A 13,534-nucleotide genomic window follows, 5' to 3' on the forward strand; every position below is an offset into this window, starting at 1 on the left:
CAACCTGTTTTCAATTTTTGCAACGGAGTGATCACTAAAATTTACATATTTAGTCAATTATGATATTGTAATAAAATTTGAAATAATCTCACTGAAAGCATTGCTTTAATTGCAGAGCTTAGTCTGCACAGCATTTTTTTAACAAAAACTTGAAAAGAGCTCATTGATAGTGTAACTATAGGCTGAAGGAACCAGTTTTAAATTTGAACTGGTAAAGTAGTTATTCACTGTCATTTAAATGTTGACATATCTTCAATTTTCCTTTAAAGACATGAAACAAAAAGTTGTGGAATATCTACAGACAGACACTTTCAGAACTTTTTAAAGATGTAATGATGAGATAAGCAGTATCCAGGTAGATTTTTAGCTGACAGTATAAATACTAGATATTAAGATGCCCTGGGGTAAAGATTATGGAAGAAAACAGACCAGACTGTGGAAAATCCAGTATTCCCCCTTCTGACAGATTTTTAAGAATGGGCTAGACCTACATGTCAAACACACACAGTTAACTTCTGTTTATGACAGAAAAAACACCTTCTGTTCTTCCAGATCCGTTTGTCAGATCTGGAACAGGCTTCTTTTCAAAAGGTTCTAAGCCACACCCAGTCAAAATTCAACACGTTGTTTAGTCCTTTATAATTTCTGAAGAACCACCATAGGACTTGCAATTCTTTAGGCAAATTCTGCACTGTTGACTGAATTCACAGGAAAAAAACAGTAGCTACAAAAACATGACAAAAGTTTTGTATTAATTCACATCTGAAAAAGCAATAGGAAAAAGAAAGGTGACTGCTGAAGCTGTGATTGCTGTAGTGAAGTCTTAATTCTCTCAACTACTAAAAAAGTCTTTTCTAAAATAGTCAGAATTACCAACTATATTGTCCAAAAGAATTTTTCTAGAATGCCACTTTGTCTTTTGGTCAGATTTGGGTGCAGTTAATATGTTTTTTGAAACCAAAAAGAATTAGGAAGAAAAAAAAAAAGAAAAGAGAGATACCTATGCAAGATGTGTGTCAATCTAACCAAGGTCTTCACTACCATCAACCATGATTTCTGCAAACGTCAGCTGTCCTGAAAAATTAATAAGTAGTATTCAGTCATTTCATGGTGGCATGGTAGAAAGGCCTTTGTATTCTTCTATCAAAAATGATATCCAGCAGAGTCATCTCCTTGGAACACTTTTGCTTAGCATTTTTCACCTAGCCGGAATTCCTGATGCTCAAAAACAAAGAAATTTTCCTCTGATATGGCGGAGCTAAATTTGCAGTCTGCAGGGACCACAAGTTAAATAACAGGTTAGAACTACTATGGCATGACCTGCTACTTTCCAGTAACTAAATATTGACTGTACAAATAATTCTGAGAGTACAGTACTTCACTGCTGCTATTCCACCATCATTCTGCATTACCAGCATATATTTATATATATTTATGCTGATATACAGAGGGAGAGCATGCACCCATGTATGCATGCAATGACAAAGTTTTGAACTGTAGGGGAAAAAAAAACCCCCATGTCCTCAAGATCTGCCCTGCAGCACCCTGAGTTCAAGTCACTCATTAGATGGCATCAGCCATTGCAAACTGCAGAATTAAAGCATCACGTGACAAAGGGAACACTACACTTCATGAAACAGACAATAATAATCACTATTACGTATGGATAGATTATAGTGCCTGGATCAAGTGCCTTAATGCCAACCCTATGCACTCCTTCCTACTGCTTGTACAAAATGGCAAAATAAGGCCTTTAAAGTGTCAGCGGCTCAGGATTCAGTAATGCTTGCAAAATAGATACCTGAAGATACCTATTAGAAGATACCTATTATCTAATAGATATCTATTATCTGCGGATAGCTCTCAGAAAGGAGTTAGAAATGAGTGACTGTGTGATTAAAGTATGCCAAAGAAATGTTTCAAAGACATATGTAAGGCATTTAATTTGTTGAGCTCCATCAGATTTGTATTACGTAAGACTACAGTAAAGAAAGTCTGACGTGCCTGTAACAAACCTGTAACGACAACACCAGGTACCAGCGTCACCACAGAAAACATGTTACATTTCCAGCTACAGATAAGCTCTGAAAAACTGGAGTAATGTCTCAACAACTAAGCCAAGTTGAGCCATTTTAATACCAGTCAGTGGGAGACTCCACCAATTCAAGTTGGTTAATATCAGTTTGCAAATACACTCCAGAAACAGAACAGGCTATTTTGCTCGCAAGTACTATGTTTTCTGGTTTTCAGCTGTAGCATTGACTTAAAGCAACTGAACACCCTTAAAAGCACACTAAGTTAGAAAGAGTTTACAATATTCTAGGAAACAGAATAATTTCAGGAAGACCGACACTGCGCACTTAAGACATTTGTGAAAAGAAAGTAACTTATTTTAGAGACTGAAAAATTCTAAACACAAGAAAACTAAGATGGAATGAGATTCTACGTCATGTATTTTAGATAATGAATTGTGGTTCATCCTGTGGCAAAACACAGAAAGTCATCTCCCACACTAAATCCACGTAAACTGTAAAGAAATAATTGGAAAATTACAGTTCATCACACATAGAAGACATTGCTTAGATTATGCATCCTGCCCCCACAGCAAGAGTTGTGTTTGCTTCTTTAAACAGATTGGAAGGGAAAAGTTGGAAGTGAAGACGCAAAGCAAAACACGCTGGAAACTGAACTCTATATTTTTCTAAGTACTTTTCAGCTTCAAGTACTTTCAGGTAGTTGGACTTTCACAAAACAATGGGAAGACTTTTCTCAAAAACTTTTTTGGTTCCAGCAATCACCTAGCTGCTCATTTAAGAGAGGAGTTACGGATCAAAATGAAAGCTGATACAAGTTTCATTTAATTTAATGATTGCCTTTCAAGTGCCTTGACTGAAACTGAAATGAAAAAGAATTAGAACCTTCTTGAAATAAAAAAAAAAAAAAAATCCTGACAGTCTGAATAACTTTGAACCATTGCAATCCTGTAACTTCCACATGTTCCAAACTTTACACCTTTCTAAACAAACCAGAAGTAACACAACTGTTTTAATGGCAAAAAAATGCTCCAAAGTATATTAAAAAAAAAAAAACACAGATTTTTCTGCAGGTCACAGATCAAATTTTTCTTTTACAATAGCAAAGAAACCAAGCCAAATATTTATTCACCTACTCTATGAGTAGAGATGTCATGCTGCTTTTTACAATTCTCTAAATAGGAGCAAATACAGTAGAACATGTATTGCAATATAAATCACAGGTAGAAGGGAGTGAGTACAAATCCCTAATCAACACTCTAATCAGAGAGTTTGTAAGACACTTTGCCACACAAAAACCTTTGAGTTACACAGCAGTACAAGTGCTACTTGTAAGAGCTTGGAAGTAGGATTTATTTGCTTAAGATTTCCCATCACTTAACTTCGAAGGTAGGTGCTACTGTGGAGTTTAGAATATGATGAGAATCTTCAATAAAAAATGACACAATTCTAATTTGAAATAAAGTATACATTTTTAAACAGCAATAGCAAATAATAACAATCCAGTACTAAGGAAGAATCCCACTGGATTTTCTCTCACTAGGTTTTTTTGTTTTGCTCTGTTTTCAATTCTCTCAAGTCACACACTTGAAAAAAATTCAACAAAACCCCAGAAGAACAACAGCATTCAACCCTGCCAATGTCACAGCCTCTACAAGTACAAAGCAATTTAGCAGAATACCTATTTCCTCAGGCTGAAATCATAACAGGTATTACAACTTCTCTACAATGTAAATCCCTCCCCCACCCTCTCCAATCACTTGACCAATGGAATACATGACACCACTGTGAAATTTACATTTTCATGAAAATTAAAGGAAGGACAGACCTGAAATTTCTCTTTTGGAATATTCCTTCGAGCTCCTTTTGCTAGAACAAGGGCTTCTTCCACTCTGTGGCTAGCTAGAAGATCCTGAATCTGTTTTTCCAAAGGTAGTGGAACCAAGATATACACACCCTTGTTAGTAGCAACAATCACCTTTCCTGGACAGAACAAACAGATATATTCAATTTACAGCCTCTACAGAAAAAAAAAAAAAAAATCAGAAACAGGCTTTAAGAGACACAATTTAAGATACAAGAACCTAAACAGTGTTAAAGTCCCAAAAGTGACCTTTGCTGCTTACCACATTTACTACATAGTACAGTTTGCCTATAAATTCCAGCTCAGAAATACAGAGATAATGGTAAATTTATTTAGTTACAGCAGATTTTGTTCTACTCTAAGAGAAATTGGCTAGAATCACTCATGATGAACTAAGCTGGTAAGGTCACTGAAATTAATGCCAGATTCCAGAGAGTAGGAACTTTTAACTAACAGGTACTTCCCCAGGCTTACATTTGAAAATTTTAAGCTGTACACCAAATCTAGCAAGTAATATACAGTTCACAGTGCTAGAGTTTGTAGCTTTTCTGGAAAAAAAAAATGTAGTAGCATAGTATATTCCACACTTAAGAGTTCTCAATTGAAGAACGGATCAATAGAAATTTTTGTACTTTTTTGTTTAATAATTCTATGTGAAAGATCCAATTTTAAACCTCTTACACAGATATTTTAGAATTTATTATTCTTTTGTATTCCTTTTTAATAAGTTAGAAATTTGTCAAGATAGTCAATGGACAAATACCTGTAGGTCACAATTATTGAGTTGTAGCATTAAATTAACATTGCTCCTTTGAAAGAAACAATCAAGTTACAAGATAAAGCTCTAACTCCATAGACTCCTACCCAACAATTAACTTGACAATTACAGCACATTTAATGAGCATACATTTTGTTAGAAGTGTGGAATTTTGGATTACTGAAGTCTGCAAGGAACGTAACCAAGAAAGCATTTGCAATAAAAGTTTCAACAGTAAACATACTTGTTAGATACTTTGTTTAAAAAACAAACCCAAGTGACTGCAGCTGTTGTTCCAGAATTACTGATGCGACAAAGTGTCCTTTTTAATACCTTCAAAGTCCTGTAGAATGTGACCTTCTTTAAAAGGCAGGGTTTGCTTTTGCTGCTGGTCCAGCATGCTGTGCACCGTAATGAACTCATCATCGAGAGCAACCACGTAAGGAAAGCACAAAGCTGCCCCAATCACATTCTCCGACCAGTGCACTGGGGCACGCTGCGAAATCCCATCTACAGTAGCAAACATGCCTACAAAAAGGGAAAAACAAAGCCTGAGGCTCATGCTAGTTGAAGACTGTTGTTTTCCCAACAGAAAGCATGGGTACCAAGGTGCAGCAATGGAAAGTCTCAGAGCAGATGCAGTATCAGGCAGCATGATAACAACACATCACACCTCCCTGGACCTGAACTGATATGTTGGTTAATTCAGTTCAATTTTTTTTTTCATCCTCTGTCAGCACAGGAACAGACAATGCCAAAAACTGAGGAGAGATGAATACTGAAACAAACTAGCAAGAATTATTCAAGTTTAGTAAGTTTAAGAGCTTTCTTATAGGAATTATGCAATGTAGTTCGAATTCATTTCAGAACAGTAACGCTTATTGAGATCCAGCTTCCAAACAATCTTGCCTTAGCAGGAGCTGTAGACCTGCACCACCTGACCAATCCAGCAGTGCAGATGTGTTTGTTCTTGTAGTGTCAAGTGTCTAAAGAGCATTTTAGTGGACACAATTGTTTACCACACTTCTTCACTTTTGCTACAGCCAACATTTTCCGAGAACAAGGGCCCATCTCCTTGGGATGAGTCACTTCCTGTGAAGCATCTGTGTTTTCAATCATTTGAAAAAATGCAGAGGCTGTGTATAAAGCAGCACAGAGTAAAGACTTTCTATTATCCCAGCGATAACTCCTATGCTGTCTTCAGAATAACCAGATTAAAACTTCAGTTAATTTGCAGGGTGGTTTTTTGTCACTACCTTTCTTCATATCTATTCTGTCCTCCATTCTTCTCCTACCTTAATAGACTTTTAAATTGCTTTGGGACCACATGCCACTGGTTCTCTTCATGCTACTTGATACTTCCCAATTCTGAGACATTAACTGAAGAAAAATTTCAGTTACAATTTTCAGGCCTAGTTCAGTAATCATTTACCAGCTGAGCCATACTGAAGCACAGTGTAAACTTCTGTTCAAAATATGAATTCACACCTCTTAAAACAAGTATTCTCATGCCATTAAAAAGACATGCCCATGAAAATTGATCTTTGGCAGCAGTGAGCCACTTGACAGCTGGCAGAATAAGTCTGAGCTCTAAAGAACAGAAGAGATTAAAAGATTATGTTATTCAATTTACAAAATCTCTTCCAAACAGAGGATAATGAGGCAAGGCGAGCTGAGTACAAGGACCTCCTTGGAATGAAAAAAAAAATAATAAAAAAAGGAAAAACAGAGAAAACAAAACAGAAGGTTGTAGATTTGTACAGAACTACAGTATAGACACTAAGCTTCTGGATCCCTTACAGCAGCTTTCAAATGATCAGACCTTTCCCCTTGACTAAGGGTTCTTTTTCACTACAATGATCAGCTTTTCAACCAGAGCACCTTACAGAAAATACTTTCTGGGTCATAATACATAATTCCTAATTTACTCTCTAGATCTTGATATTCTTATGACTCAGAAGTAAAATTTTATGTAAGGCAAAATGTACTGTCCAGTTTTAATGGCTTTCAGTTGTTATTCCATGATATAATCCCATTTCAAAACATGGGAGAAAACCTGTACTAAATACATACTAATCAGGAGTAAACTTAGGGCTTATTCTATTTGAAAGACTAATTCTTAGGCTTTTCTATTTTTATGATGTTCTAACACAAATAATTATAAACCCCATACTTTTTTAAAATGAAAAAGTTCTTTTTTAAGTAATTTTAAAAATCCTTATGGAAGTGAAAGGGTATGCATTCAAGTCAATGTCTCTCTACATCCCTCTGCATTCAATAGCTAGGGCTTCTGTGGCAGAATGATGCATTTTCTGTCTTCATCCAGCTTTCACCTAAGGATAACAATAAACGTAACTACAATCAGAAACCACAACCTTTTTATAGTACAGGAATGCATTTGATGAAACTTGAGATGAGGCCAGAAATCAATTCCGTATTAAAAATTGCGAAGGCTACACAAGGATTACAAGTTACCCAAAACAAAGCTACACTGCTTTCAGCACCAAGAGATACAGAAATGTTTTGTATCATCTGCAAACTTGTTGAAAGTGTGCTCTTCCCTACCAGCCAGGTTGTTGAAATTATGTTAATATTGACCGCGCATTGGCCCCCTAGGGTACAAGACTAGTGACTGGTCTCCAGCTGCACTCTGACTCCACTCTGCACCGCTGACTATGAATCTTCCAGCCAAGCTTTCAATCCACCTCAACTGTTTCTCCAGCTCATTCTTCATCCATTTGTCTACAAAGGATGTCATGGCAGAGAGCATCAAAGCCTTGCTAACTTCACAGGATCACTGCTGTCCCCTCATTTGCCAAGCCAGCATGTGATCACAGAAGATGCTCAGTCTGGTCAGGCCATTTCCCCTTTTTAAATCTACACGGATTACTTCAAATCACATTCTTGCCTTTTGTATATTTGGAAATAGCTTCCAGGATTTTCCCAAATCACCTTCCTGAGGATTAGGGTACAGCTGGCTGTAATTCCCTGGTTCCTCTCTCGATCACCTAAGGCAGGAGTGAAAACATTTGTTTTCTTCCAGTCCTGAGGAACATCCTCTGATCTTCACAACCTTTCAAATATAATAAAGATTGGCCTCACAATGACATTGACCATCATCCTCAAGCATTCATGGGAACATCCCATCAGGTCCCATGGATTTGTCTGTCCAGTTTATTTAAATGTTCCATAACCTGATCCTTCTCTGCCAAGGGCAGGTTTTTGTTGCTCCAGATTTTCCCACTGTTCCGAAGGGCTGATGATTCCTGAAAGAAGGTCATACCAGTAGACTGACGTAAAGAAGGCATTAAGCACCTCAGCCTTTTCCATGCCCTTTGGCATCAGGTCCTCCGCCCCACTTACCAGTGGGCTTCCATTAGACTTCCTGTGCTGCTTATATGCTTGAAGCTCTTTTTGTTGCCCTTCATGGTGCTCAGCAGAGCCAATGCCAGATGGACATTGGCCTCTGCCCTGGTTTTGGATAGAGTTCATTTTCTTCTTAGCAGCTGGTGTTTTGGATTCAGTATGAGAACAATGTCGATAACACACTAATGTTCAACAGAGCACACCCCTTCATCAGCTCCTCTGCCACCATCAATGCGCTCCAGAAAACTCGTGGACTGCTTGTCTTTGCTGTGCGGCCCCTTTAGCAGGTACTGGAGTGGTTCAAGTTTACCTTAAAAATCAGGGCCTGCAAACGTAGATCTCTTCCCGTTACCCAAAGGTCTCACCTACACCTTCTTCCTGATGAAGTGGTCCATTCCAGGCACTCACCACAATGTCAACTATGTTAGTTTGCTCTCTAACCCAAATCCATAAACTCTCATCTGCCTCCTCCTTTGTTCCAAGGCACCCCACCACATCTTCCTACTGCTCCCATGTAAAGGGTAACCCCCATTTCAGCTCTTAACACGTACCTGTGCTGATTTCCCAGAAAAAGTGAGAGTTTCCACTACCATGATGTTTTGTAAAGACTTCTTTCTCTGCATATGCCTGAAACAGAACTTCTTCAGCTCTGTTTACTGCTCATGAAGTCCCTAATCACACCATCTTGCACTGATTTGCTTGCCAACACAGTCTATCACCATCATGCCTAATCTAAATCCAACTCACCATGTTGCTCAGACAAGTCGGCAAAAACGCTTTTGCCTCACTTGACCTGGGGGATCCCATCTCTTCCTTAAAGGGGGATCCATAGTCCTAAAAGACAAACCCCATTACCACAAGTTGTACAATTGGTTGGTGATCTGCACAATCCACATACGCCTCCTCAAGATGTTCTTCCCTACCAGCTGGCTGGATGAGAAAACCCCCATCTCCAGTATGAGGGAATCTCCCAGTACTATTACTTGCTAATTCCTCTGGTGCTCCTGTATTGTTCAGGCTCAGATGATTTGTTGGACAGAACTTCTGCTTTTCATCTGCTACTGTAAGCACTGAGCATATTATATAGATGTAGATCAGCAAGCAGAGAAGGAGATTTCTTCCAATTATGAGAAGTCATGAGTTTCCAGTGTCAGCCATCACAGAACAGCAGAGACAGCCTGTCCTTCCTCTCTGTACAGATGGAGGTTGAAGGCTCATGCCTGGGTCCTGGAGAAGACTCAATTTCCTTTTTGCCATCTCTGGTGTCATGTATTCTGCTGACTTCCTACTGCATCTCGTTTACTTGGCAACAGAAGTCCTCAATCAAGTACACATCTCCCATGGGCAAGGACAACATTTTTCCTTGGTCCAGTCTCAGGAAGAGGTAGGAGGCGCTCTGTTCAGCTCAAGGTGTGAGGAGCTGCACCCTCCATTGGGAGCTCAGCCTGAGCCAACACCTCTGACCTTTTGGGGCAGTTGCTCCAGCTGGTGCTGGGAAGCATATCCTGTGCCAATATCAAGACATGTCTGCTGTAATTTTAAACACTTAAAGCCTCTCTAGAGCACGAAATCTTATTAAAAACATGCAACAAGAGCTTCACCAACTCGAAAACTGAATTTTGGTATGCAGTTTCATACATATCAGATAGAATTGATTTTCAATTGTAAATTAACTAATTACTGGACAGAATGAAGAAGCACCAAAAATGAAGCTCCTCCTCCTTTTGGAAGAACAAGCTAAATACTAACTGCAAGTAAAGACAACAACGTACCAAATGGCTAAGGATTTGCTATGAACAATTCTAACAATCAGTTTAAAATCCAGAGTCCAGAGAAAGAAAAAGGTTACATACACAATAAACTCAGAGAAGTTTTACTTTATCATTTTGAGCACTTGCTTTTTGCCAATCTAAATTCCAGTCTTAATTCAAAAGCAAATTAATATAAATAAATGTCACTTCAAACATTCTAAAGCCAAATATATTAATGCAGAATATATCCACCTCTGTAAAAGAGGCTGAACTTAGCATAGATGCTCTACCAAGTGCCAAACCAGCATGCCCTAATCAATGAGGCATATGAAAGCAAATCAAAATCAGAACTGAAGATTTACATCAAGCCTTTTCAAGTCCATTCACTTTACAGCAGAGGCCCACCTGAGATATCAAGATGCACAACGCTTATCTATTATAAAGGTGCCCAACCATGTTCATAACTTCAAAGAGACAAGTGTTAAAGACACTAGGAATTCTACCAAGGAGGAACAGTAAGATGGATAATACTTAGTCAAAACATCAGTGGGAAGGCAATAGAGAACAGGAGACAAAAAAAGATTAATTAAGCAAGGAAAAACTATACTATTGACAGCAAACACCCTATAAGGTCTCTGAGGCAGTACAAGAAAGAGTTTGCCTGTATCATGAAGAAAAGAGTAGTTTATAGCATGTTTACAGCAGCAGAAGTGCACTTGCTTAAGATCTCCCGTACCAGACATTCTAACCCCAGGACGTTCTACTTACACAAGGATGTTGGACTTTTTAAGTAACCTTTTTTTCATGTATCTCTGTTACAGGACACCAGACAAAAGCAAAAGTCAGACTAAATAAAATTCTGATTTCTAGCTAAATACAATTATGCTTTTGAAATTATATTCTTAAAGGAAAAAAAAAAAGGAAAGAAAAGAGAAATTACTTAAACAGAATTGGTTTGACATATCTAAACAATTTTTAAAAATGAAAATAAGAATGGAATCTTCTTATAAAATCAGCTAATTCACAAATTTTAACTTCCCTAGCACTGCTAAAAAGTTGATGTCCACAAATACACGTCCACATTTAAAACAACTAAGAGCTTTAATAGGACATGGACAGCCAAAATGACTTAGAAAAGTTCTGTATGCAAAAAAAAAAAAAAAAAAAAAAAAAAACCCAAGTTCATCTTGGAACATCTTTAACTCACATAAACTCAAATTCTACTGAGAGTCTACTTCTTTAAAGAAAAGCTGGTGAGTTGATGTACATCTTGCATTCTGGTCACAAAGCAAAACTTCAATATAAGCAACTGATTTTCTTTGGAATTTATATTGGACACTTGATTCTCTTTGGAATTTATATTAAAAAGCCAGAACCCAAATTAAGAACCTAAATAGCTGTGAACTTTGTGTCATGCTATTCCTAATGTTTCAGGGAAAATACATAAACCACACCTCCTGAAAGGAGAGTCATATGGCAAACAGCATGAAAGCCTTCTGCCTGTGGTCTGTCAGCTCTGGGATACTGCAGCTTTTCCAAAAAAAGCTCAAGATTACTGACCTCACAGCATATTGTTGATTTAGACAGATTACAGTAGTCCTTACAGTCATCTCTTAGACAAGAGCATGATTTCACATGATCTAATTTTAGTTTTGCAATACTTAAACTATCTGTAACACAGAGCTGAGAAATACTATTAAAAAACTAAGCAAATGGGAGCATTAAAACTAGTAGTATCTAATAACATCTACAGTTAGGACAGCATTTACTATTATAGGAGTTAGGATGCAACTTGCTTCCACTAAAATTTCTTACTAACACTGTAGTACAACATACCTACTTGTGAATCTGTTAAAAGCTATAAAATACACTTCATATTGATGCCTTTTCCTGGTCTTAAAATCAAGAGTCAAACACATTTAGAAGGGGAAAAGGGATTTTACCTTGGTATTTATTTTAGGACCCTTAGGTGCACTACGTCCAGGTTGAATGCACCCCAATGCACACTGCAATGCCCACACCCACAACAGATCTGCTACAACATTATAGGTCTTATTAATCAGCATATCTATCAAAGATTCCCCAATGAGAGGCTCGAGTGAGCCCCCCTCTCCAAGGAACCTTCCCCTGGATGGTTCTATCTTAGTTTACAGAATATGTTCTGGAGAGGATCTTGGGGTCTGGGGCACACTGATCCCTAACTACGAAGCTTCTAAAATGTTTAGTTTCTCAGCTTGACAAGTAAGTCCAAGAATGCAGGCAAAAAGCACTAAGAATACAAAAGTCATAAAAAGGTATAAAAGAAAAGGCAAAAAATCATCATGGCATCAATATGAGCTCCTCTGAATAGCAACTGAGGAAAAAATTAACTCATCTACACTAATGTAACAATTTTGTAGCAACATGGGACTCCACATACCAAGACCCACTAGTCACTACAGACTGTGTATCAATCTCTGAAGTTTCACTTGGTACCCAACAGTTTTTTTACTAAGGGCTGCAAGATACAATGAAATGAAGCTTTCTACACACATGATGAAAATAAAAATAATCATAGATTTTTGTGCATTAAAAAAACACTTAGTGTGGTTTTTTTATAGTTATAATAGTATTATAGAGTTATAATAGTACTAAGTACCATCTCCCTTTTTATCTCAACATTCCAATATAGACCTGTGAAGGAAAGCATCATTATTATGCATAACACTTAATTAGTAAATCTTTGCTTCAGAAATTCAGAGAAATTAAGAGAAGTTAAAAAAAAAAAAAAAAGCAAAAAAATTAAAATCCTTAGTCTCACCTAGGCCTCCGGGGCCAGCCAACAGAAACTCTTGTCTGCCTATCCTTTTCACAATTGGCCGTTTCTCATCACTGCAATATGGAAATAGGTCCTGGGAGACACCAGTATTATAATTCAAAATTATATATTGTGTAGTAAGGGCAAGGCATAAGTAGTAACCATCTACAGCCACAGCACAGGGTTGTTCTGGAGTAAACACTTCCTTCACTATCTGGACTCTGTCTTCAAACACCATGAACATTTGAATGGTCCGACGTTTGACCGAGATAATGCAAACTTCAACGCAGAAAGGATCCCCACTCACAGGGTTCTCATTCAGTGTGAACGTCACAGCTCCTTTGATCCTAGCACCAGTGGGGACAGGTTCCAAGTTGATCATGTTCACTAGTGTTATCGTGTTGTCACAAAGCACAAGCAGTCTGGTGAGGGCAGAGGCTGCTTTCAACTCGCTCACAGGCTTCTTCAAGCCCAGGTATTTGTGTAGTTGCTTGGTGGCAGCAAAAGTTATTTTTCCAGCTGTCGATACCTTTTCATCCAACAGAAAGTGATAGATAAAGCAGTCATTGGTTCCAATATAGAGGTTCTTCCCACAACACTCAATGCACTCGATGTTGATGTAATTTTTGTCTCCCATTAACATCTCCCGCTCAATAGCAGAAACGAGCTTGAAAGCTTTAACGCTCATTGTGTCTTCTGGGTGATCTAATTAAAGAGAAAAAAAAACTACTGTTTACCTCTGCACTTAGAATCAAGTATCAGAGGTAGCAATTTAACATTCACCAATACAAAAACTTTAACAAGTGCATTTTTTAATAGCCTATACTCTATTTCCAACCCAACTACACAAGCCGGTGCAAGCACATTAATAACCACAGAAATTAATCAAATGGTATGCTTCCACTTCTAACCTATTCTGAAACAGATTCACAACAGCACCCAGCTATTCTGAAGTGATGCTTTCTC

General features: G+C 37.8%; 1 protein-coding gene across 1 annotated transcript in view; it reads right to left on the reverse strand.

Moving 5' to 3' along the window:
• The window catches only part of TGFBRAP1 (transforming growth factor beta receptor associated protein 1), a 30,813-nt gene extending 17,517 nt beyond the window's left edge, over positions 1-13,296 (reverse strand). Inside the window, exons 1-3 of the mRNA XM_008635832.2 lie at positions 12,572-13,296; positions 4,988-5,182; positions 3,862-4,016 (exon numbers count right to left, since the gene is read on the reverse strand). Of these exons, the coding sequence (XP_008634054.1) occupies positions 3,862-4,016; positions 4,988-5,182; positions 12,572-13,256 (1,035 nt within the window). The 5' untranslated portion in view covers positions 13,257-13,296. The remainder of the gene's footprint in view (positions 1-3,861; positions 4,017-4,987; positions 5,183-12,571) is intronic.
• Positions 13,297-13,534: the final 238 nt, after the last annotated feature.

The sequence above is a fragment of the Corvus brachyrhynchos genome, unplaced genomic scaffold (genome assembly GCF_000691975.1).
Source record: "Corvus brachyrhynchos isolate BGI_N302 unplaced genomic scaffold, ASM69197v1 scaffold83, whole genome shotgun sequence".
In the NCBI taxonomy this organism is placed as follows: Eukaryota; Metazoa; Chordata; class Aves; order Passeriformes; family Corvidae; genus Corvus; species Corvus brachyrhynchos.